A 24,369-nucleotide genomic window follows, 5' to 3' on the forward strand; every position below is an offset into this window, starting at 1 on the left:
TGGTGGTTAGATGGGTTTCCTTCCTTCCAGTACCGGTTTCCTCACCAGAAAATAAATCAGAGCTTTGAAAGCACCCAGCACACTGCAAGAACTGCCTATGGGTTTCTGGCCGCTGTTTCTGCTCCAGAGAAGCAGGTGGGAGACAACCGGACAGAGAGGGAAGCTGCCTGTGCGCCCCTGGACTGCCTGTCCCACAGGACCCCCCACACTCTGGGTGCCCTCAGGGTCGTCTTCAGGGGCCTGCAGCAGAGGGAGGGGCCCCACCGGGGGTCTCCAGGAACCTCCCAGGCCTCAGCCCAGCAGGGAGCCCCCTCCAGGCCACAGCACGGTGGGCCCTCCCAGGATCGTCACACCGTCCTTCGCACGGGGCTGGGCCCCACTGGCTCCAGGAGTGTGTCTCTTGGCCTGATCCCTCCGACTCTCCCCCGCTGCCTTCACATCTGAACTTAATCTCTGGGGGAACCCTCGGGGCTCCCTTGCTCTGAGCAGGGAGGGCGGATTCTGGGCTGCAGTGGGAAACGGTGCCAAGATCCTTGGGAGGCAGATGTTATTTTCCAAAGACAGCCACACCACCTCCCACCCCACTTATCGGTATGGTGTGTCCTTGATGAGACTCTGTGACTTCAACCAGCAAGGACAGGGCAGTGGTGGATGTGATTTCTGAGGCTGGATCTTAAAAATGCCACACATGTCCACCTTGCTGTCTTGGGACACCCCCTCTCAGAAACCAGATGACACCTGTGGGGAAGCTCAAACTGGCCCCAGAAAGAGGCCAAGGACAGGTCACACGGAAAGGACACATGGGGAGGCTCCAAAGAAAGGCCTTGTGCAAGTGTTGCTGTCAGGAGCCCAGTGGTGTTCTCAGCTGCCAGACCCGTGAGTGACATACCCCCAGATGACCCCAACCTGCAGCTTGTCCACACACCCACTTCTTGTCTTCCCACCTGCCCCCACATGCTCAGTTCCAATTCTTGACTCAGAGCAGGACAGTTGCTCACTATGACATTCTGGTGTTCATTACACAGCAGTGGTAGCTGGAGTAGCTTGGATGCACCAAGCCCTGGACCCAGGGCAAGTGGCCTTGTCCTCCAGCCCCCTTCCTTCCTGTCCTCATGTCTTTCTTTCTCCAGCAATTACAGAGGCACAGTGGCTTTGAGTGTCAGCTTTCCATCTGATGAGGTGCTTCCCAGAGCCATCAAAGGCCAGTTGTCCATCCCGGACCCAGAGCAGCCCTAGCCCCAGATGACTGGCGGTCTCAGGGCCATCTCCAGGGCCCGCTGTTGGTCATGGGGGGTGGAGGGCAGGTCCGCGGCAGGATGACAGCCCGTCGGGGGGTCTGTGGGGAAAGACAGAGGTGTCTTCCAGGCCAGCCTTGGGTATGTGTGGGGGGTCTTCCTCCCCTCTCGCCACTACAGGACAGCCTGCATTCAGTGTCCCTTGGGGGCCTGCCAAGTGCTGTCTGGGCGTGCTGGCCCCCAACCTCTGATGTGGAAGCGGTAGCTGCGTTCTCATCCCACCCCTCGACTTCCCACCGGCACAGGGGATCCAGAATATCAGGGACACTAGGGAGCGGGCATTGGGCCCGAGGCATTTGTTAGCCATTTGCTGGAATCCATAGGTGGCAGAGGCGAGCTGAAGGAATCCGGGCTGCAGAATAGAGACAGGGAGACAGATGGCCAGGACCCAGGCAAGGCCGGCAGCACCGAGTGCCCTCCGCCGTCACAGCCCACGGGAGCGGCACATCTTCCCTTGGCCACCCCAACAGTGGGCAGCAAGAGCAGCTCCCGCGGCGTGGCGTAGTCAACGTCTTTCTCCGTCTGGGAAGTCACATCCTCCCAACTTCTGGATAGGGACCGAATCTCCCCACTGTCCGCCTGGTCACCTCTGTTCTTGTGACCGCGGTGCCTGCACAGCCTCACCCCAAGGCTCACGCTCCTAGGCACTTCCCAGCCCTGCAGCCGGCACCCTCCACTCTTTCAGTCGCACCGCGACACCCTTCCCTGCCAGGCCGAGCGTGTGCCTCGCCCCCCTCCCTCCTCTCGCCCATCACGCTCACTCGGAACCTGTGTGAGACCCACACTATCCTGCGGCTCAGCGACAGCCTGCCTCTTCTCTCTCATAGTGGGTGGGGCTGGGTGGTGCTGGGGGCTCCCCAGGGGCCTCACCCGTGCAGCTGCCATCAGCCAAGGCCAGCCAGCCTGGAGGCACCACAGTGGAGCCCTCTGTGCACACCTGGGCCATGTCACTGGGCTGTGTGGCTTCCTCCCCGGCAAACTGGATCAGCTTCATCACATGGCTTGGCCAACATGGCAGGAGGGTGAAGGACATTCCTGGTCTCTGGACTGTGGGCCTCAGGCGGCCCTGACTCTGTCCAGGCATCGACAAAAGCCCTGGTGGACTCCTAGCCTACTCCTGGAAAACCCTCTCACACCTGGGTCTCTCCGGAAGCCCCAGTGCTGCCTCCGTCCTGCTCTTGTCTGATCCGATGGTAAGGATGTGGAGGCCTGTAGGCCAGGACTTCTGCCAGGGCGAGCCCCTCACTCTGGTGCTCCCTGCACTGGGCAGGCGCCTGGGCCCCTCCGCCCCCCATCCCGACCCCTTGATGCCTCTCTATGGGATAATTTCACGACGCTGCTCATGTCAGAGAAGCATGGCACGCCATTGCTCACCCTGACCCCTGCCTTCGCACTCCGCCTGATGCTCACTGTCGTGCAGAACAGGCCGCCCGCCGTGGGGACCAGCACCTCCCCTCCCCTCTCTAGCCAGGTGCCTGCCCTGACTGCATGGAGACTGCCCTCCTCAGGGTCACCAGGATGTCCCTGTGGCTGGCCAAGGCGACCGAGGCAGCTGCTGCAGGAACGCGGCCCTCCCTGGCTTCTCTGGCGGGTTGACCTCTGTTCCCCTCACCTTGCCACCCCTCCCTGGCTTCTCTGATTTCCTCTTGTCTCCTCATCCTCTAGCTCCGACCTTGGCCCTCCTGTCACTTCTACACCGACTCCCTCCCACCTGACCACCTGCTCGCCCACGGCTCCAATCCACCACCACCTGTGGCCTGGGTTTTTGTGGAAGCTCCTGACCAATCTCCAGCTTCTGTGCCGAGCCGTAGCCTTGGTCCTCTCACAGCGGCTGTGATGACCCGTTGGGCCTGAGCTGGGTCAGGCCACTGGGCTTGGTGGCCATCTGTTCGCCCACACTTCTCCACGCCCAACCGCCATTCCCGAGGTCTTCACACAAAGGCCACTCTGGCTTCTCCTCCTCTGCCTCTCCATCGGGATGTGCGTCCCCCTCTCGGGCTTTGCCGTTCCTTCTCAAGCTTTCTCTGGTGGCACGTGCCTTCTGCCCCCACTTCTCTCTTGCACCGGCGTCCACAGCACTGGGAGGTGAGCTCCATGGTGCCAGGCGGTGCTCCTGGCATGCCATGTATGCTCTGTAAAGACGTGACCAGGAGAATGAGTGACAGAGACGGCGCCTCCCGACACTAGGGGCAGTGGGGGCATGTCTTCCAAGGTCTGACACCAAAACATGATTCTCCAGGCAAAATTCATGACTTCCATGCAAATGCAGCACAAACACATGACAAGTGTTTGTTTAGCTCCGCAGTGAGGCTTTGAGGGGCTGCTTCCCAGGTGCTGAGGGAGGGGTGCAGGTCAGGCTCAGAGCCGGCAGACACCACACTGTTCTCCCGAGATGGAGGCCTTCTGTGAGGTGCCACAGTTGTCTGTGCCACGCTGAGCTGTGACTTCAAGATCAGCCAAGCCACCCCAGGGAGGCCTCTGAGGCCAGGAAGGCTCCTTGTGCCTGAGTTCCAAGTTTGGGATGATTTTCCTAACACTGGGGACCAGTGGGTTCTGCCTCCTTCCCCCCACGACTCCCCACCTCTGCCTCCCCTTCCCCACCTCAGCTCCAAGGCCCGGATGTTACTAGCGAAGGGAGGCAGCTGTGAGGTGTGGCTCAGGGCAGGATCTCCAGACCCCATGGGTGTCAGGCAGCGATCCTGGCTCAGAACCAGCCAGCTTTGTGTCCTAGGGACAGGGCAGAGGGACACCAGGTGGCTGGCCCCTCCTCTTCCTCACTCCCCACTCTTCCTCTCCCCTGGAAAGGGGGGGCTGTGGGTGCCTCCCACTGTGCTTTCTCTGGGTTGTGTCCTCCAACACCTTGGATCTGTCCGGTGACTGCAGCTGCCCTGCTGGACCTGGAGTGAGAGGGGAGTGCAGGTGTCGTTCAGTGGCAGTGGACATCAGGGAGACTGACTGGGGCACAGTCCAAGCCCCAGCTCCCCGCGGCAGCCTCTGGCACAGCTGGCCCTGGGTCTCCATGCTGCAGACCCCTCTGCTCACTGGGTCTGAACTCAGAAGACAAACTGTGAGTCAATCTGCCTTGACCCTGAGGTGACCACACAGGACAGCGGGCTGTGTCTGCCCTCCAGCCTCCGGCAGCCCTAGCACAGAGCCGGGTGGGGATGCTGCGCCCAGCTGTGCCCACCTGGCTGGGGGCCTCTGGGTCCCTCCTTGCTCCCACCGGGCACATCGGCTCCTCCCTCAACCTCAGCAGGTCCTGTGGGTTTGAGCAGAGCCATACCCCAGCTCCGGCTCACTGTCTCCCCCAGGTTAGAATGGCCTCCCCATCCCAGACCCCACTTCCCCTCCCTCCTGCCCTACAGACCACCTCTGGTGCACGCCACCCCGGGCCCACCGGGTCAGCGTGGAGACAGCAGCCTCCTTTGCACGCCTCGTACCAGTTCCTGCTCTCCACAGGCAACCATCACGGGGCCAAGGCTGGGCAGGGGGTGTGCCTGCCAAGCAGGTGGTGAGGCTGTGGCGTGAGAAAGAGTGGGTGACACTTCTCTCCTTGTGAGAATGTGGGAAGGGTGGGCTGGCTCGTCACTGAGCCAGGCTGGAGATGTTTATAGCTAATCAGGCTTCAGCAACACCTATTCCTGAAGAAATGGCCGGGGGCCTCTGATGACCACGTGAATAACAAGGTCTGTGATACCTTCTCAGCAAGCGTGGAATACCCGTGCCCCGGGGTCAGTCTGTCAGGACACCTGTGGGGCAGCCCCGCCCTCACTGCAAAGAGCCCCAGCCCCGTCTTCCAGCTGGGACCAAGGGCTTCCAGCCAGTCGGATGTTGTCCGGGATGCTGGTCTCGGAGGGAGCTGTGGGCCGGATGGAAAGGGAAAAGGATTTAGATTTGACTGAAAACAAAAAGATGAGCTTGTTGAGGGGGCTGGCAGGCTTGCACCACATGGAAGGTCCTGGGCCGGGAGACGAGAGCCTCTGTGAGGGCAATCCCCCCAACAGCACCATGCAGGAGTCCAGGGGAGTGAGTCACCCCCTAACCCTCAGCCCCACCGGGCTCTCCCAGCTGGGAGTCACGTCGGGAAGGCAGCCCTGTTTCTTGAGGCTTTATGTGACTCTCCAAAAGTCAAAATTAGGTAGAGAGAAGAAAGAACGAAATCAGAGGCCCTGACAGTGTGCTGAGTTCACAGGCAGCGCCTGTGCAGGAACTCATTGCACTGCACATCACAGACTGTAGCTCGCTGTATGTCAACCACAATTCATGAAAGTTGTGAAAAAAAAAAGCCAGACTCATATAGTTTTATGCTTTAGAATGTTATATCAGATTAGCCTTGAGATTCTAAATTCAAATGCATACTCAATAAAATATTTAGGCTTATGATTTTAAGCAGAAAGTAAGGAAGATGAATTTGTTAAGTAATCAGAATTTTGAGACCAGCTAACAATCCTGATTATTTAGTCCCCCTTGATTTCAGACTTCTGGTCTTCAGAACTGTGAGGAAATACATTTCTGTTGTTGAAAGCCACCCGGTTTGCCGTTGCTTGTCACGACAGCCCCTGGGCACTGAGAGGCATGCTCCCCAGGCTGTGCCGGCTTGCCTCCGGAGGCCTTTGCGTCTGTCCCCCACTGTCAGAAGCAGGAAGGTAACTGGTGACATGGGATGAAGTAGTTAAAAGAAAATGAAGATTCCAGGACCATATATCAGTATTGATAAATCAGAAGACATATAGGTCTTCTGGGGGGGAGATTGGAAGGATTTTCACATTCTGTATTCTTTATTTTAATAAGTGTTTATGGCCTTTTTATAACACTAATATTACTGATGCAAGGGATGACTCAAGATATAAACTTTAAATAATAAAAAGAAAGAAATTTAAAACCACTTCTTTGTTTTTGGTGCAAACTATTTTGGTGCCCTATGAGATTTTTTTAAAGGGGGGAAATGGAATGGTCAAGATTCATATTCAAAACATTTTATTTTTTCCCGTCTTTTACCTTTTATTTAAAACTTTATTTATTTTGTATGTATTTGAATTTTATTTATTTTTAATTTTTATCTAACTTAATGCATGTTATGTGCTGCTTGCAATAGCAAATCTGGGAACAACCTAAATACTCAACTATATGGGATTGTCTAACTAAACTACACTGTATACTATAATGGAGTCTTAATGCCACAGTGAACATATGCAGCCATTAAAACAACTTGCACAAAACTTTATAACAAGATGTTTATGATGCACTGTTATGAATGAAGCAGGTTACAAAATGGTGAGAGTAGTATGTTATTTTTGTTCACCTCCATCTTTTATTGAGGTGAAATTCATATAACACAAAGTTAGCCATTTTAAAGTACATAATGCAGTAGCATTTAGTATATTTACATTGTTGTACAACTATTAATCACCTCTGTCTAGCTCCACAACATCTTTGCCATCAAAGGAGGCCTCATCAATAAGCATCACTCCCCATTCTACCACCCCACACCACTGGCCTATTCTTGGTCTCTATGTGAATATTTCAAAGAAATAGAATCATACCGTTTGTGGTGTTTTGCGTCTGGCTTCTTTCACTTAGCATAAAGTTTTCAAGGCTCACTCATAACATAGCATGGACCGGTGCCTCACTCTTCGTCACTGCTGAATGACATTCCATCATGAGGATAGGCCGCCTTTTGTTTATCCATCCAGTGATGGGTTTGGTTGTTCTGTTTCTGCCATTTATCTATTGTGAACAGTGATGCTATGAATCTTCGTGTACGAGTATTTGTTTATTTATTTACTTAATTTTTTTGTCCAGTATTTTATTTCTACCATATTTTTCAAAGTATGATTCAGCATTATTTTCCTTTTTATTTTATAAAGCCCTCTTTTTTAAAATTTATTTTTTTGATTGAGGTATCATTGATAATACAATCTTACATTAGTTTCAAGTATACAACACAGCGGTTCAACAGTTAACCATATTATTAAATTCTCACCCCCGCTAGTGCAGTTACTATCTGTCAATGTAGGAAGATGTTTCAAAATCATTGGCTATATTCTCCATGCTGCACTTGCATCCCCCTGACCAACCTACATTATGACTGAGAATTGTTGTGCCCCTTTAGCCCCCTCACCCTCCCCATCTAACCACCCCAACCCATCCCCCATGGTAACCACCAGTCCCTTCTCAGTGTCTATGAGTGTACTGCTGTTTTTTCTGTTTTGCTTTGTATTTATATTTCACAAATAAGTGAAATCATGTGGTATTTGTCTTTCTCAGCCTGGCTTATTTCACTGAACATAGTACCCTCTAGGTCCATCCATGTTGTTGCAAACAGCAGTATGTCTTTTTTATGGCTGAATAATATTCCATTGTGCATATGTACCACATCTTCTTTATCCATTCATTTATTGGTGGACACTTAAGTGTTTCCGATTCAGGGATTTTTGTTTTCTTTGGGAAAATTCCTATAAGTGGAATTACTGGGTGGGATGGTATTTCTATTTTTAGTTATTTGAGGAACCTCCATACTGCTTTCCACAGTGGCAGCACCAATTTACATTCCCACCAACAGTTAGGAGGGTCCCCATTTCTCCACATCCTTGCCAACACTTGTTATTTCTTGTCCTTTGGATAGTGGCCATTCTGACTGATGTGAGGTGATAACTCATTGTGCTTTTGATTTGCATTTCCCTGAAAATTAGCAATGTGGAGCATCTTTCATGTGCCTGTTAGTCATCTGTATTTCTTCTTTGGAGAAATGTGTGTTCAGATCCTCCACCCATTTTTAAATTGGGTTATTTTTTTATGGCATTGAGGCATATGAACTTTTTACATATTTTGGATGTTAACCCCTTTTTGGATAAATCATTTATGAATATATTCTTCCATATTGTAGGTTGCCTTTTGTTCTGCTGATGGTGTCCTTTGCTTACAAGTATTTCTTTAAACACTTGTTTTCAATTCTTTTAGGCATACACCTCCGAGTGGAATTGCTAGATAATAAGAAAACTCTGTTTAACTTTTTAGGAATAACTAAACTTCTCCACAGTGACTGTAACATTTTTCATTCCCATCAGCAGTGTATGAGGGTTCCAGTTTCTCTACATCTTTATCACTTGTTATTCTTTTTGAAAAATTATTATTATAGTTATGTTAGAGAGTGTGACAGTATCTCACTGTGGTTTGGTTTGCATTTCTCCATTGACTAATGACATTGAGCATCTTTTAATGTGTTTCTTGGCCATTTATATAGTTTATGGAGAAATGCCTATTCAAGTCCTTTTCTCTGTTTTTAATTGTTTATCTTTTTGCTGTTGAGTTTTAAGACTTCTTTATATATTCTGGATACTAAACCCTTATCTGACATGATTTGTAAATATTTTCTCCCATTTTGTGAATAGTCTTTTCACTTTCTAGACAGCATCCATAAGTTCATTTTTGTAGAAAATAAAAGACATCTCTTTCATTAAAAAAAAAAAACTCTGAACACATATTGTCCTAAACCAATGGTGATGATCTCTGGGTAGTCTGGACTGTCACTATTTTATGTTATTTTTTAATTAACCATGACATTGTTATTCAAGTTTACTGATTTTGGAAACTGGTAAGTCAAAAGTGAAAGTTTCCAGTCATTCATGTTACTACGGCTTTGGGTACCCTGTAAAGGATGAAGTGCTGGACGTTTAGGGGGTTTCTGATCGCATACCCCTGGGGGCAAGGATGCTCTCCTGAGCTTCTGGGCAGGTGGAGAGCCACGCCCTCCACGTTTATCGTTGCTGTTCTGTTTTGTTTCTGCTACTCACCCCGGGAGGTGCCTTGGGAAAAGGAAACAGAAACTGAAGCTGAACTCAGCAGCTTGTTGTGACCGCCCCCTGACGTGCGCTGCTCTGGCTCATAAGAGGGCTGAGCGACCACGAGCTGGAAGCCCATGGCAGCGAATTCATCAGTGCCCACAGAGGACCTGGCACCAGAGCCCACAGCCATGGTGAGGAGGGTGTGACAGGAAAGGCAGGTGGGCTCTGTGCAGGTGACATGTGAGGGGTGGGGGTCTCCCAGGGGTGGAGCACCTACTGTGTGCCAGGCAAGCAGGGCTGCCCAGAGCTCTCCCAGGTTCCTAGCTGAGGGGCGGACAGGACTCCCTGTGACGTCAGGCTCTGGATCTTGGAAGGTGCGTTCTGCCCAGTAGCCAGCCCTGAGATCCCTTGCAGTTGGCACAGAGGGACATCTTAGCAGGTGGAGGGAGGCACCGTGATGGTGGTGGGTGCTGGCTGCCCTTCTAGAAACACCCCTGCGGGCACTGCAGCGCCTGGGCCTCTCTCCTGGTGGGTGGACAGGAAGGAGTAGTGGGGGCACCCCCCCAACCTGAGGGGCTTGCCCTGAGGCCAGTGCCATGTGTGTACCGGCCCCATGACTTGTGCCAGGGTCTCTGAGCCTGTACAATGTCTACAGGGCAGGAACCTGAAGGTGAAGACACTGAGTGGAGAGGTGTTCCTGGTGAGCCTGCAGGACTCCATGCTGGCATCCGAGCTGAAGCAACAAATCGCCCAGAAAACTGGAGTACCTGCCTTCCAGCAGCGCCTGGCCACCCACCCAGCTGGTGTGGAGCTTCAGGATGGCATCCCCCTAGTCAGCCAGGGCCTGCGCCCTGGTTGCACCGTCGTGCTGGTGGTGCAGAACTGCAACGCCCCCCTGAGCATCCTGGTAAGGAACAACACGGGTCGCAGCATCGCCTATGATATCCGGCTGACGCAGACCGTGGCGGAGCTGAAGCAGCAGGTGTGCCGGCTGGAGAGCACGCGGGCGGACCAGTTCTGGCTGAGTTTCGAGGGGAAGTCCTTGGAGGACCAGCACCAGTTGGGGGAGTACGGCCTCAAGCCCCAGGGCACCGTGTTCATGAATCTGCGCTTGCGTGGGGGTGGGGGGGAAGGGTAGGGCCAGGAGGGGTGCTCTGAGGGCCCCCCACCCGAGTTACCAACCAAGTGCGGATAATAAAAACAGATGCAAAGCTAAATGGCTTCCTGGGCAATGGCATTCCCACAGCATCCCCGCGCCTCTCTGTTATGCACCCCTACTGATGAGGAGGGGGAGGGGAGAGGGATGGAGTACGCTAAGGGGGTCCCGGGTCGCTAGGTGGTCAGCAGGCTGGGGACAAGTTAAGGGACAAGCATGGGGGTAACAAAATAGTGTTCCCAAACCCCCGATAAATCGAAGACGTGTCCCCACACCTTTGGGAAATTAACTTCTAGAGAAAGAGAAAGGCCTCTCTGCTGGAGCCCATTGCTACCTCCAGGTCGAGCTGTGATGGGCTCTGCACAACTGGTTGCCATGCCCCTGTCTGCATGAGCAGACAGCACGGAGGGGAAGGCCTGGCCAGGTCCCAAAGGCCATACGGTGCGGTGGTGAGGGGGTGAGTCCTGAGGGCCTGCCTGGATGCATGTGAGGGAGGCTCCTCCACCCCAGCTGGGGGTGGTGGCCTCTCCGACGGGACCCACCAGCCTGCACTGGTCCGGAGAGGGGCCTTGAGAACACACATCACTGTCACCATCGGGGCAAACTGGCCAATGGAGACAGTTTACTGGGAAATACACCCGCCTTCAGGGCTCCACCTAAAGGAGAGGCCATGGCACAGGCAATAGGGGCACCTGGAATGGGGGTTCCTCCATGCGCAGGAGCTCGTTCTGGATGGGGGTCACCTGATTTGGCACAAGTCACACCCACTTCCACACTGCATGCTTCTTTCTACACCAGTCTCTCAATGTGCCCCGCAGGAACTAGGCTGAGTCAGCCTTGGACACAGGCAAGGTGGGGGTGGCGGGGCACCAAACGTACACCTCTTTGGACTGAAGTTCATGGACTCTGGGAACACTCAGACCTCAGCTTTCAGACTCTTCAGGGGGATTTGGATTGGAGCCCCAGAAGCCCCTTTCTGGTCTGTGTGTGTTTGTGTGTGTGTGTGTGTCCATATTTGGGCTAGGGACACCTCCCCGCCCCCGTCTGTGTAGATATGCAGGAGTTGTGTGTGTATGGCGGTGCTGTGTCCTGGCTCCAGCCTTGTTTCCTGGGCCCCCACCCTCACACCTCGTTGTTGTACTACAATTTAGCAAGTGCGAGCACACACCCTTGGTGCCACCCTCCTTTCCTGACCCCCTTCGCCAGGGCCTGGGCAAGGCAGGGTCCTCTTCCAGAGGGGCCTCTTCTGCTTGCCCTTCATTGCTTCCGGCTCGAAGATCTGTGGCTGACTTGCGGTGAGGGGGTGCGCCGCAGATTCAGCCCTGGAGAAGCAGAAGCGGTGCCCTCTCCGTCCTCCTCGACCTTCGGCTGAGCCAGGGTCGAATTTGCACTCTCTGGACCTCAGTTTATCACGTGTACCTACCTCCGGGTCTGGGGGCTGCGGGGAGGATTGACCGGCCATCCACCACCCTCCCGCGACTACAGCTGCTAGACTTATAGACCGCAGGGGGAGCCGCCTGCCCCGCCGCTGGGCGCTAGCTGACGGAGGTGGGCGGGCCTGCGCTCCTTCTAACCAATCACCGCAGTCCTCGGCCGCCCAGGGGGCGTGGCGCCCGGGCCGCCTCCGCGCCAGACCCAGTGGGGGTCCGTGGCCCACCGAGCTTCCGCCACCTCCAGCAAGGGTCTGGGAACCCCCTCAGGTTCCTCCTGCTGGGGGAGGAGCGCAGCCCTTCAGGGTCCGAGGGGGCGGTGGGATTCCGGGATCTGGCTGTCCCTTCCCGCGGCCAGGGAACCCCGCCGCCCCAGCCTCGGCGCGGTCTGGAGCCCCTTGGAAGTCCCGTCACGTCGCCTCCAGATTATGCATTAACCCGACTTCAGCCGCATTTCCTGGGGGGAGGAGACGTCCGTGCGGGCGAGGGAGGGGCGTCCGTGGGGGGGTGCGCCGCAGAGGAGGGAGCACCCGGGACCGCCCTCCCCCGCCCTGACCAGTCCCACCACCCACCCCGGCCAGACCCAGCCCGGCCCCCTCCCTCCCCGGGCCCGGCCTCCGCCCGGCGCCGCTGCCCTGGCGCTTTGTTCGCGGCCGGCACAGGTCGCCGGGCGCCTGGCGGGCGGGGGGCGGGCGCGGGCCGAGGGCGGGAGGGGGTGGTCCCGCCCGGGTCCCGCCCCCGCCCCGCCTCCCGCGCTCCCACCGCCTCCCGGGAACTGCGTCCCGTCCTGTCCAGTCCCGTCCCCGGCGCGGCCCGTCCCACGCGCTTGCTCCGGCAGCCTTCCGCAGCCTCGGCCCGCGCCATGGCCAGACCGCGTCCGTCCCGCTGGGCCCGTCTGCAGCCGCTGCTGCTCCTGGTGGTGGCCGTGCGCGCTCTGCCCGGCGCCGACGGGACGTGCCCCGAGCGCGCGCTGGAGCGGCGGGAGGAGGAGGCGAACGTGGTGCTCACTGGCACCGTGGAGGAGATCCTCAACGTGGACCCGGTTCAGCACACGTACTCGTGCAAGGTGGGCCTCCATCGGGATCCCCGGGATCCCGAACCCCACTCTGAACCCTCCTGGAAACCTGGGGCTGGGGGCCTCTTCCCGCGATCCCGGTCTCTGAGCCCGGAGGCCCTCCTCCCGTTGGGATCCCTGCCGCCCCGCTGAGACCCCCGCCCCAGGCCTTGGGAACGAACCCCAGACACTCCCGCTCCCTTGGCGACGGCCGAGCCCCGGGTGGTGGGCCAGGTCCCAGAGACTCGTGAGCGCCGGAGGGAAAGTTCCCGCGGCGCCACTGCAGGCCCACCGCGCGCGCCCGGGCCCGGGAGACCCGGTCGCGCCTGCCTCTCCAGCCCAAGCCCACTCCCTTATTGGAAGAAGTGCGCCGCCTCCAGGGAAAGTGGGTGCCTCCCGCACCCTCTGCCCACCAACTGAAGAGGACAAGGAAGAGAGGAGGTGACGCCTTCTGCTCGGAGTGGATGTGGGAGTTAGCGCTGTGGTCCGTGCTGCGCCCCCTCCCCAGAGCTTTCACTAGGGCCATGGGGTTTGGGCAGGGAGGGGGGTGCGCACCTATTTTCCCCACCCCCCGGGACCCTGCGGGGCGGGGCGCTGCAGTGACTGTGGGGGGGGGCCGTCGCTGAGCCCCCGGCGCGGGGAGCCATCCTGCTGCCGGCAGACCTGTATCCCCCCTGGCTGCAGGGGGCCGGGAGGTTTGCCGGGCTCTTCTTCACTTGGATCTGAGAGCCCCCTGGGGGAGGTAGGGTGGGGTTTTCCCCAAAATCTGTCCCTAGGGAGGGCTCAGCGGACCCAGAGCCTATCCCCCTGGCCCCTAAGACCACCTCCCTGACCAGAAATCGGATCATTCCTTTTCCATGGAGATGGGGAGGATGGCAGCTTTTTTCAGATTGGCCTGTGTGGGCTACAGCTGGGATCCCCCGCCAGGACCCCTCCCCTCCACCTCTGCTAGGGCACTTTGCCAACTCCCTGCAGGATTTTCCTGACTTCCTCCCCGCCGCTCCTGGGTGTGGCTGGGGTGGGGGGAGGCGATGAAAGCTGCCCAGCCCTCCCCCTGCTGGTTATCGTCCTTCCAGAGCCTACTGTGTGTCTGGGGCAGGGTGGTGGACAGGCTCACCCAGGCCAGTGCAGGGTGGAGAGATCCCAGCAGGGGCCTGGAAGGTAGACTGAGTGAGCCACCATTGTCTCCCGACCCCATTCCAGAATTCCCCCCTCCAGAGCTCTTGAAGAAAGGGGCTTCTTCTCAGGGAATGTGTGGGCATATATCCCCCAGGCACATGGCCCGTGTGGCCCTGTTCATTTGAAGGCAGCCTGTTCAGACCTAGCTCCCCTGAACCTCCTAGGTGCCCGTGGGTAGGCTGTGGGCCTTCCAGGGCATGGTTTGTGAGAGCAGGTGCCCTTAGGGCCCTAAAAGGAGAGTGTGGAAGGTGGGGCGGCCTGTGCTGCCCAAACATGATTCTACCGCTCACAGGCTGCAGTGACTGCACTCCCTGGAGGAGCCTGGCAAGAGAAGGGGTCTTTTACCTCCTGGGGGGAGGGTGTCAGCCCACCCACAGGGCTGCCAGAAGCCAAGCTGTCCTGGAGCCCTGAAAGTCCACAGCCTGTGGTAGCTGCTCCTGGCTTTGCTGGGGGGAGGGCCTGGAGTAGAGAATGGGCAGATGGGGAGAGTGGGTCATGGAAGGCAGGCATCCCAGACCGGGTGGGTCCCCTTCCCATATCCAGCCTTAGCTGAGATGGATGTTGTTGGAATAGTGTTAGTTAGTTAGACCTGGAGGAGGGATGTGTTCACAGGTCACGTGTCCTTGTAGGTGACACACGTGGGCAGTGGCATCCATCACGGGTGTGTACTTCTGTGCAGCCTCCCTCCCGGGGGCAGACTTGAAGATCTCCACATAGCCCTGCTAGGGTTTGGGTCACCTCTCAATTGCTGGCCTGAGCGATTGAGGTGGGAAGAGAAGCAGCCCAGGTTCTCAGTCTGGTGTTTTTCCCTGGTCTCTGTGGCCCCCTCCCCGAGTTGGAAAAGGACCACTGATACCCACCCCCCCATATTCACCCTAGGTTCGGGTCTGGCGGTACTTGAAGGGCAGAGACGTGGTGACCCAAGAGAGCCTGCTGGATGGTGGCAACAAGGTGGTGATTGGCGGCTTTGGAGACCCCCTCATCTGTGACAACCAGGTGTCCACTGGGGACACCAGGATCTTCTTTGTGAACCCTGCACCCCCATACCTGTGGCCAGCCCACAAGAATGAGCTGATGCTCAACTCCAGCCTCATGCGCATCACCCTGAGGAATCTGGAGGAGGTGGAGCATTGCGTAGAAGGTGTGTGGGGACTTGGTGCAAGGCAGAGGGCAGCAGGCGGGCAAGCCCGGATGAGCCCTGCTGTGCCCTGGGGGGCGGAGGAGGGTTTGCTGCAGGCTAGACCACAGGGTGCCTTGCAGCCCGGCTCCCCAGCTGTGTCTCTAGCTGTCTTGAGGTCGGCTCCAGTCTGGCATTAGCAGGACTCCCTTCAGTCCCTGACTGATGCCTGGCAATGCCAACATTTTTTGTCTTGGAGCCAAGCAAGTCCCAGCCCTACAAAGGGACAGGTCTCTGACTCTTCCCCATCCCCTCCTCCTCCCCAGCTCTGCACACCCCATCCTGAACGGTCCTTTTCTCAGGGAGAGGCTGGAACCAGGTGAATGAACACCAGCTGTTTGTGTCCCTGCAGAAGCCCAAACATATGTCTGGACAGATCCCAGATGTCGAGCACATCCCTCCGGGTGGGGCACAGGGGCTGGGAGGGTGCTCCTTTCTGTTCTGAGAGGCCTGTTATTTCTGGAAGGGGGCTCTTCTGTGGGGAGGGGTGCTTCTAGAGGTCTGATTGGGCATGGGACTCCCTAACTGAGGTGAGGAAACTTTGTCTTGTCTCCTGTCCCCACATGTCTCTTCTGAGTGGCCTAAGAACACACCTTCAACCCAGCCCTGGGAGGCGAGTGGGAATCATGTGACCCAGGCTCCCCCTACCTTTGCTGCAGGACAGTCCCTTCTGTGGGCTGAGATCCTTGGCTGGGGAATGTGGCAGGGAGAATGAATGTAGGCACTGCCCGTGGCCCCCACATCCTGTCTGTCCCCTCATGGCTGCCTGGGAAGGGATGTATGTAGGGGACGGAGAGAGTGCTTTCTCCCCAGGGCAGTGAGAGTGGGAAGGGTCTGTGACTTCCTGTCCCAGGAGTGCAGCCCTGTCCCTCTGATTTTCTGTTGGCCAGCAGGGAAGCCCCGCCTTCTAACTCACTGTTCTGGTGCTGACTGGTCTTTTGTGGGGTTCTGGGTGGTGGACTCATCCGGCCTGCAGGGGGAGGGGCAGGATGTGAAACGGGGAGCCCCATGGCCTCTGTAGTCAGCTGCTCCTGGGGCTGTGTCCAGGGTCCCAGGGTGCAGCATCGCCCAGAGAAACCAGTGGGACTGTGTCCCAGTCCTTTCCCTGCACTGGCTCAGCTGAGCCGTCCCAGCCCGGCTCTCCCACCAGAGGGGGACTTGAGACCCTGGCCCTTCTTTGGAATCGTATGGTCTGGGGAAAGGTGGTCCAAGATGTAGGACGGTGATGCCCAGTGGGGATAAGTGGGGTGTCAGGAGAGGCCAGAGAGGCTGCAGAAAGACCCTGTCCCTGAATGATCAGGAGGGCGAATCATCAACTCTATACCTGGACAGGTTTAGCCCAAGGGTCTGTGACTGAATAACTGAGGCCTTCTGTGGGGTCAGAGGGCAAGTGGCAGGACGGCCACCCCAGGCAGAACAAAACCCACTCTTCCCGTACCAGGCCTTGGCTCTGGATATGCCAGGCTGGGCAAAGGGACAGTTGGAAAGGAGGGCCCACAGAGGGAGACCCCCACCACCAGGGTGGGGCGAGCCATCTGTCCTGGACAGCCAGCACCCAGGAGCAGTCTAAGACTTGAGTGCCAGCTGGGGATGGGGTGGCCCTGAGACTCACAGGGTTCAGCAATGGGGTGAGCCCCAGGAAGGGCCAAGGCCTCTGGATCCTGCCAGGGAGGACTGCCTGGGGGAAAGGGATGCAAGGAGAAGTAACCGCGACCCCGGCTTGGGGCCCTGCAGACAGAGCCAGGGTCCAGGGGAAGGCCCAGGGAAGGGAGGGGCCCAGAATGCAGACTTTGGGCTCCCTTTTAAGATTCTGGAGAGCCCTGGAAGTTTTGACCTGGGTAACATCGATCTCTGCTTTGGAAGCAGACCAGGGTGCCATGGGGGGTGGGCTGGGGGGCTGAAGTTCCAGGGGCCAGGGGCCCCCCTTGAGACTCCCTGAAGCCTGAGGGACAGGTCCCCTAGAACTAGGGCCAGGCCTAGGGTAGGAACACTGTGCCCACCCTGCCAGATGGCTGGCTGGGGGTAGGAGGGTCCACATCCTATTCTGTAGGAGGTAAGGACCTCAGACCCCACCCTAGGACTGTACCCCAGGCTCTCCCAAAGCCTCACCCTAGTGAGTGGGACAGATGAACAGGACTTGGGCTGAGCTGACCTCTCCCCATTCTGCTCCCAGGGGCCTACAGCTGCCCCGGCCCCACAGGACCCAGGGTGAAGTTTGGGAAGCCACTAATCTGGAGGTCACCCAAGACCACCAGGTCCCACAGTGTGCAGGGAATCCCTGTCCTGGGCCCACCTCTCCCCCTGTGAGGCCCAGAGCCGCCGAGGTGAGGGCACGTCCTCTGAGCGTTACCACTTGAAGAGCCACCCTTGGCCTGCGCCTCTCCCCGCCGCCTGGGCCCTGCTTCCCTGAGTGTGCTGCAGGGGCACCTGCTGCAGATGCCACACCTGCTCCACAGCTCTGCACCCCCCTCGGTCTCTCCTGAGGGTCTGCAGGGTCTTCCTGTCTCTGCTGAGTGGGCCCCTTCCCCAGCCTCCATCCCCCAGGAAGGCTCCTCCCCCTGTCCTCCGCCTGGGGAGCCACATTCCTGGCATAACTGAGACAGGTATGTGTCCCTCCCTCTGCGCCACCTTTGGCTGAGGGATGCCTGCTGCTCTGGGGCAGCCCCTTCCAGGAGACCCCCACCCCCTGCTAAGTCAGGAAAGTGGCCTGGTCTCTTCTAGTGCCAGCCCCCCCACACAGCCAGAGCCTGCCCAGGCTGGCAGCTCAGTGGGCATCTTCTCCAGCCCTTGGCCACCTTGCCCTGCGCTGGGCACTGCCTACACAGTACACTGCCCTCCCCACCCTACCTCATGAAGACGGGTGCTGGAGCCTCCCCGAAGCCCCCGGGAAGGATGCAGTCCTGGCTGAAGGACCTTCCTGCCCCACTAGAAGCCAGGAGCAGAGAAAGGAAGTGTTGTCTGCTCTGGCCAGGGCCTGGCACAGGGACTGGGTCGGAGTGAGTCTGGCGCTGGCCCAGCATGGCCCTGCCCAGCCCCGAAGCAGGGGTCCTGGCAGCCACACTCCCTGGCCCAGCCTGGCCGAGATGATGCTGACGCACACCCTCCCTTCCCGCCAGGCTGGGTCCCTGCCTTAGTGCAGGCCCCACAGGCCCCGAGCTGGGGGTGCAGGCGGTGTGCGTCCACGGTGCAGGGGCAGCTAGATGTCTGGGGGAGGGGAGGGGGGGGAGGGTTCTGGACTGCCTCCCTCAGGGCTGGGACTGGCTCCTTCTGCACCCCCCTAATTCCTCAGAGCCTGCCCTACCCCCCACATTCCTCTCTGCCTGAGGGAGGAGGTGGCTTCTCCCTCTTCCTGTTTCCCTCTGCTGCCTTCTAGACCTTAGGTTCTCACCCCACCCCCTCCAGACCCCACCTGGTGCCCTCGGGGCCCTCCCCCAGGTAGGTTGGCCCTGAGGAGGCAGGCCCAGGCTCAAGGCTGTGCCTCACTCTCTCCCCCTCCCTCCTGCAGCAGGGGGTGGAGGGGGTCTGCCGCACTATGCTGACCTCGCCCCTCCTGAGGGTCCCTGCCAGGAGGTCAGTGACTGGAGCTTCCAGTGGGCAGGATCAGGCTTGTTCCAGCTTGGACTTCCCCTGGGCTTGCCCTGCGCTGGGGCGTACGCCCTGGGGTGGCCCCCGGAGGGCTTGGGGGCTGAAGCCAGAGAGCTAGCCCCCGTTGCTTCCCTGGGGATGCCCTCCCTTTGGGCAGGGTTGAGCTGGTGGAAAAAGCTCTTGCTTTTTTTCCAGACCCCACCACACCCCCTCACTCCCCACCCAGAGAAGAACCCCAGCCTCATCCTCCCCTGCAGTTTGAAAATTGAAAAAGAAGTTGTTTGGGAACTGCCCTCTCCCTCTCTGTCTTGGCACCCACCCCCACCTCCCCAGCAGTGCTGGACTGGGCATATTCCAGCTGGGGCCTGCTGGGGCCCTCACAGGCTGGGGATGAGGGAGTAGAGGGGTGGCATGGGGCTGCCCCAGAGAAGTTAGTGGGGGCATGGGCCAAGAGTCCAGCCAGAGGTCGTTCCCACCACCCCTCACTGTAGGCAGTCCAGTACAGCCCCCTCCGGCCTGGCTGCTCTACTTCCTTCCTGCAGGGTTGTCCCCCCTGACCCTGTGAGAATCAAAGCCTGCCCCTAGCCACCATAGGAGGATGGAAAACAGCTGTAGAAACAGGCCTCTTCTCAAGCCCTTTGCCTCCACCTGTGGGACCCAGGCCAGCTCCCACCCCCCCACCTGTTCTACCCTTGCCAAGAGGCCTGGGGGTGGAGAAAGGACTCCCTTTCCTGCTCTCCGCCCTAGCATCCCTCTCACCACTGGCTCCCCATACAGACTCCTGAGGGGTGCGGCACGGTCCCCACAGAAGCCCTAGTAGCACTCAACACCCAAGTCCAAGAAAGTGCCCACCTCCCACCTGAGGAACAGGTGGGAGAAATGAGCCAGGAGAGAGTGCCCCAGTAATGGTCACCTGATGGCAGTGCTATACCTCAGCCGAGGGGGCACTGTGCCTCCATGGGTCCACCTAGGGCTCATGTTCCATCCCAGGTTATGGCTGGGGCCTGGGGAGGGGCGACCTAGGCCTCTGGTGGGCAGGGAAGCTGCTCTTAAAGGGCCTCTTCCCCCAGAGCAGATCCTGAGAACTTCCTCTGAGGAAGGCCCCCTGGCAGGGGCTGCTTACAGCCAGACCTGGAAAGGGGAAGATGGCCCCTCCTGGCCACCTCCCCCCATGGCGTGGAGGCGTGGGAGAGGGGGGCTCCCTGTCGTCACAGGCTGCCGGCTGTTTCCAGCTGTGTGGCCTGCCCTTGTGCATGCGTGCACAGATTTCTTGTCAAAGCCCAGCTGGTGGCCTGTGCCTCTTCCCACTTTGTTTCCCTGGGTTTGGCCCAGGGTGGGGGCCCTGCAGGTGCTGTGCCAACAGGCTGGCGGTGGCGACATTCCTGGGGGCTTGGAGCAGCGCTCCAGCCCTTTGTCTTGTGTGAGTACTGGCCTCTGCTTGCTGTCAGTTGTCCACCCCCCACCTGCTGCCCAGTGTCCCACCAGGCCCCCTGTGCCTGGCAAAGGGCTGGGCACCTCCTCCTGCAGGCTGTATCTCAGGGAGGGACCACAGTGGTGTCTCAATGATGGAGATGAAAAGGCTGTGGTGAGAACTCAGGTTTTCTGTCCCCTTATGTCAGACCCTGAGTCTGACACAGGGCTTGGGGGTGGCAGGGCAGTTAGGAAGTCGGCGAGGCAGGTCTGTGGCCCCTCTCCTTAGCAGCTGCCTCCTGGTCACCCAGCCTTGGTTCTGGGAGAAGCAGGCAGCCTGGTGTGATTGTTGGAGGCACCTGCACACAGATGGGAGGCTTCAGTGCACGTTCTAGAGAAATAAGAGCACTGTCTGGGCTTGACTGAGGCCCATCGGCCTACTGGACGGGGCTCTGGGCCCCTTCTCTTCCTGGGGGGCAGCAGTGAGGCTCACTGGCAGTCCATTAATTCCTCCTCTGCATCCTTCCTCTTCCCCGCGTCCATTCACGGCCCAGCAGCAGAGCCACATGAGCCTGGGAAGGCCCAGATGCTGTTCTGGACCGGCTTCCTGAGGACGCCGGGGCTGAGCTGCATGTCAAGGGGGTGGAGGCAGAAGGCACCCTGGGCAGAAAAGACAGTGTGACCAGGTTCCGTGGGTGTGGGGAGTAGCGGATGGTGGCTTGGGTGAGGGAGGAAAGGCCGCCGAGCAGGTGTGGAGACGGGGCAGGAAACCTGTCGGCTGCCCCAGTGCAGGCTGGGAGAGTGGCTGACCTGAGTGGGGCCCCCACCTGTTGCAGCACCTGTGCCGCTGGGCGGCTCTTTCCTCTGGGAGAAGCTCCGCCTGCTCCGTGGCTTCTCCACTGGCCCTGTTCTGCATCTGCCGTCCACCTTTGCGGTTCTCTCTGGGTCTCTCTGCCTCTCTGCCCTCTGCACTGTCTGCCACTCCTCCTCATCCGGACACCCAGCCGTGACACACGACCCCAGCCCAGACCTTGGCGCAGCTGTGCGTCCTGCATCCTCCCCGCGGTGCCCGGCCCCGCACAGCCCTTCCTCAGCGGGAGCACAGTCTCCTGACTCACCGGACGCCGCCCGACCTGGGCACCTCCCTGGCTCCGCCAGCTTTCGCGTTCTTCCCAGAGGGCAGGGCCTGGCCAGAGCGGGTGGGTTTGGGCTGCCCTGGACGGGCGGGACCGAGAGCAAGGATCAGCCCCACCCCATCCCGACCTTTCTCCGGGCGCCCACTCTCCCCCTCTTTGTGTAGACTGCGCCCCCTGGCGGCTGCACCCGTGTCCTGGCAGGTGTCTGGCCCTGGGCGGGGCTCCTTCCCGCACTGCCCCTCCCAGGCCTCGGGGTCTGCCGGCTGGCTGCTCCTCTCCCGCCGCTGGGCCCCGTCACCCTGGGCCTCACCGCCCGGCTCCGCCCGGCCTCCTTCAGTCTCCTGAGCCAGTTCTCGCTTGGGTCTGTGTAGTCGCCTCTGTATGGAGGTTCTTCTGCCAGACCCAGAGTACATGCCTCCAGCACTTACCTGCCCATGGAGGAGACAGGCGGGTGAGGGAGGGCCCTGGACACACGGGGCAGGAGTAATGAGAAAGTGGGAGAGGGAAAGGTGCCGAGGGCAGTGGTCTGGCAGCTCCCTCCCAGGCGGCCGCATCCATTGCCTGATGAGCCATTCCTCTGAGCCCTTCCTAAAACTCATTTAATCCCACCACCTGGCAGCCCCAACTAACTGTCAGAAGTGTGGGCTTTGGCTGGTGGCTGGCTGGGTGGGCGCACACCGCCTGCAGAGTCCGGCAGAGGCACCTCCTGGCCTCACCTGAGGAAGCCATCTGTGGCCTGGGCCCCATGTGCCTCCTTCCAGCCACCGGCCCTGCCAGCAGCGCCTGTGGAATGCCCATCGTCCGCTGAGGCCGAGGGGGAGGGGACTGAGACCTGAGACGGACCCTGGGAAGCTGGGGCTGGGGAAGGACTGCTCGAGCCCCATTCTCTTCCCCTACCCCTCTGGGGCAACCAGACACCTGTACGTGGTCAGCCTGCCTCCACTGCTGAAGGTTGAGGCCACCGTGTTTCCTGTCCGTGCAATGCGGCCTCAACATCCCCTGGGGTGGGAGGCAGAAGGACCTCACCCTCAGCTGACCCAAAGTCAGCGGGTGTGTGTTCCCGAAGGTGCACTCTGTGTGGAGGGCGGTGCTGCCCCTCTCCCACCCCATCCTTTCAGAGCGGTTCCTCAGCAGTGAGGGCGGGGTCATTTTCATGAGAAAGGGGCCAGTGGGTCGCCAGCAGCCTGGACTCCCCATCCTGTGAAGACCCCATTCCCCACCTTTCAAAGGTACATGGGAAGTACCTGGAAGCTGTGTATGTGCACATGCACGTACAGATGGGCACACCAATGTGTGTCATGTGTGGAACAAGTTTCGTGTTGCATGCAGGTGAGTGTGGAGGGAGTATGTGACATCCAGTGGCTGTGCAAACTTGAGTGGGTGTGCATGCATATCTGCATGCATGAGACCTAGAACACTGCACATGTGCAATCTCATGTTTCTGCGTGTATTTCCAGAGGCCAGGGGGGCTAATTCCTGGCTCAGTGTATCCTCTGTTCCTTCATGGGGTGTGAGCCTGCAAGGGCTGAATGATTTTGAGTCTGAAAATCCCAAAATAGCTTGGGTAGCCTGAGCTCCGCCCCTGCCCCCCCACCCCCACTGAGGTCTGCGGCCTCAATGGCCCTTTGTCTCTCCCAAGACATCCAGCCCCTGTGGGGGGCTCAGACTCTGACTGGAGCTGGGAGGGATCAGGCTGCCTGCCTGAAACCCTTCCTTGAGGCCAGTCCTGTTAGGCGCTGAGCCCGACCCCAGTGTTTGCCCAGTGGGCTAGGGGTGACATGGGAAGGCCAGTCCATTTGCTGGCAGAGATGAACCCAGGGTCTTTGTGTGGGGGATGCCTCCCCTGCCAGCCCCCACCGGCAGCCCCACTGATCCCCAGGTTCATCCCCACACACACCCTGGCTCCTGCGCCTGCCCTCCTCCTGCACAGCCACCCATGATGTCCCACAGCTGCGGTGGCAGCTGAGGACAGGGCATTGCCTGAGGTGTGGCCCCTGGCACTATCGTGGGGGCCTCTCTGAGCCAAGGATGCAGCCCTGGGGGCTTCAGTGAGAAGTAAATGGGAAAATGTGACCCACCTGGGCAAGTCTCTGGGCTCTGGGCCAAGTCCTGCCCTGAGGAGATAAAAAGTCAGGCCCTGCCCAGTTCCAGGGTGGTGCCCGGGGGAGCACTGTCTGTAGTGTGGGCAGCGCCAAGGTTCTGTGAGGTGAGGGGGCATGGCGGCTCCCCTGAGGAGGCAGTGAGGCCAGCCAGTCTCCCGGTGTTCTGAGAGACGGCCATTGCAGCCTGTGCTGGGGAAACCACTTGGCCTGTTGTCCTTTCCTGCAAGGTGTCCTTAGAGACTCAGGTTCCAGGGCTCTGTGGTGTGAAGACCACTGCCATGAGGGAGGGTGGACCCTGATGGGGCAAGCTGGCCCCAAGTGGGATATGGCCCTAGTGTGCCTGGCCATGGGGTGGAAATGAGTCCAAGGAGGTAGGCCTGGCAGAGTGGGGTGCTGGCTGGCAGGGACTGCCCCAGCTGGGGGAGGTAAGAGACGGGTAGAGGGGTGCTGTCCAGGGACATGTTTGTGAAGTGGGCTGGAGGGACCTTGGGGAGGGTCCCGCTGGAGGCCTGGTGGGAGCTGAGGCACAGAGATGGCCTGGGGCAGGCCATTTAGGATGAGTGGAGTTGGGGTGGCACATGGAAAGGCCTGAGGGGAGGACTCCAGTGAGGAGGGCACGATCAGTGCTTATATCCCAAGATGGATTGAGATGAGATCTGAGTGACCCCGGTCGGCACTGGTGGCCATGGCAGCAGCATCTTGGCTGATGACAACAAATACTCCTCCAGGGGCCTGAGTGCCTTGGTGTGACTGAATCGGGGGTGGGGGCGCGACAGTGGCGCAGTTACTGTCTTTACAACTGGGGTGGTCAGGAGCCGTTCAAAGATTCTAACCGGGAGGGATCCTGGGATGGGTGGGGTCCTGATTAGGGTGGATGTCCTTGCAGGGGCCCGTGACCAGGTCCAGGCTGGACGGGTCCAACCGCGGGGGGTGTGGCAGTAGGGACTTAAGAGTCCCTCTCCGGGAATTGCATGGGGTGCAGGGGAGTGAACGTGTTGGGCGTAAGGATGGTCGCCTTTGGGATCCTGGGCGCGGAGGGTGGCATGTGACACCAGCGGGCA

General features: G+C 58.7%; 2 protein-coding genes across 8 annotated transcripts in view; both read left to right on the top strand.

Annotated features, from left to right (window-relative positions):
- The first annotated feature begins 9,135 nt into the window (after positions 1-9,135).
- Positions 9,136-10,296, top strand: ISG15 (ISG15 ubiquitin like modifier). The gene is made up of 2 exons (XM_036882779.2): positions 9,136-9,270; positions 9,735-10,296. The coding sequence occupies exons 1-2, from the start codon at positions 9,214-9,216 to the stop codon at positions 10,215-10,217; spliced, it is 540 nt and encodes a 179-aa protein (XP_036738674.1). The 5' UTR covers positions 9,136-9,213; the 3' UTR covers positions 10,218-10,296.
- Positions 10,297-12,429: 2,133 nt separating this feature from the next.
- The window catches only part of AGRN (agrin), a 31,278-nt gene continuing 19,338 nt past the window's right edge, over positions 12,430-24,369 (top strand). For 5 of the 7 annotated variants that reach the window (XM_057499563.1, XM_057499565.1, XM_057499564.1 and 2 more), the window contains exons 1-2: positions 12,430-12,731; positions 14,778-15,039. In XM_057499563.1, the coding sequence (XP_057355546.1) occupies positions 12,528-12,731; positions 14,778-15,039 (466 nt within the window). In that variant the 5' untranslated portion in view covers positions 12,430-12,527. The remainder of the gene's footprint in view (positions 12,732-14,777; positions 15,040-24,369) is intronic. The other 2 variants (XM_057499566.1, XM_036882601.2) reach the window with 1 other exon arrangement.

The sequence above is a fragment of the Manis pentadactyla genome, chromosome 4, assembly GCF_030020395.1.
Source record: "Manis pentadactyla isolate mManPen7 chromosome 4, mManPen7.hap1, whole genome shotgun sequence".
NCBI classification, from domain to species: Eukaryota; Metazoa; Chordata; class Mammalia; order Pholidota; family Manidae; genus Manis; species Manis pentadactyla.

Excerpts from the sequence above, each read along its gene's own strand:
- ISG15 (XM_036882779.2), top strand. The coding sequence starts at position 9,214 with ATGGCAGCGAATTCATCAGTGCCCACAGAGGACCTGGCACCAGAGCCC. Across the intron at positions 9,271-9,734 it reads CACCAGAGCCCACAGCCATG|GGCAGGAACCTGAAGGTGAA; the intron begins GTGAGGAGGGTG and ends CAATGTCTACAG.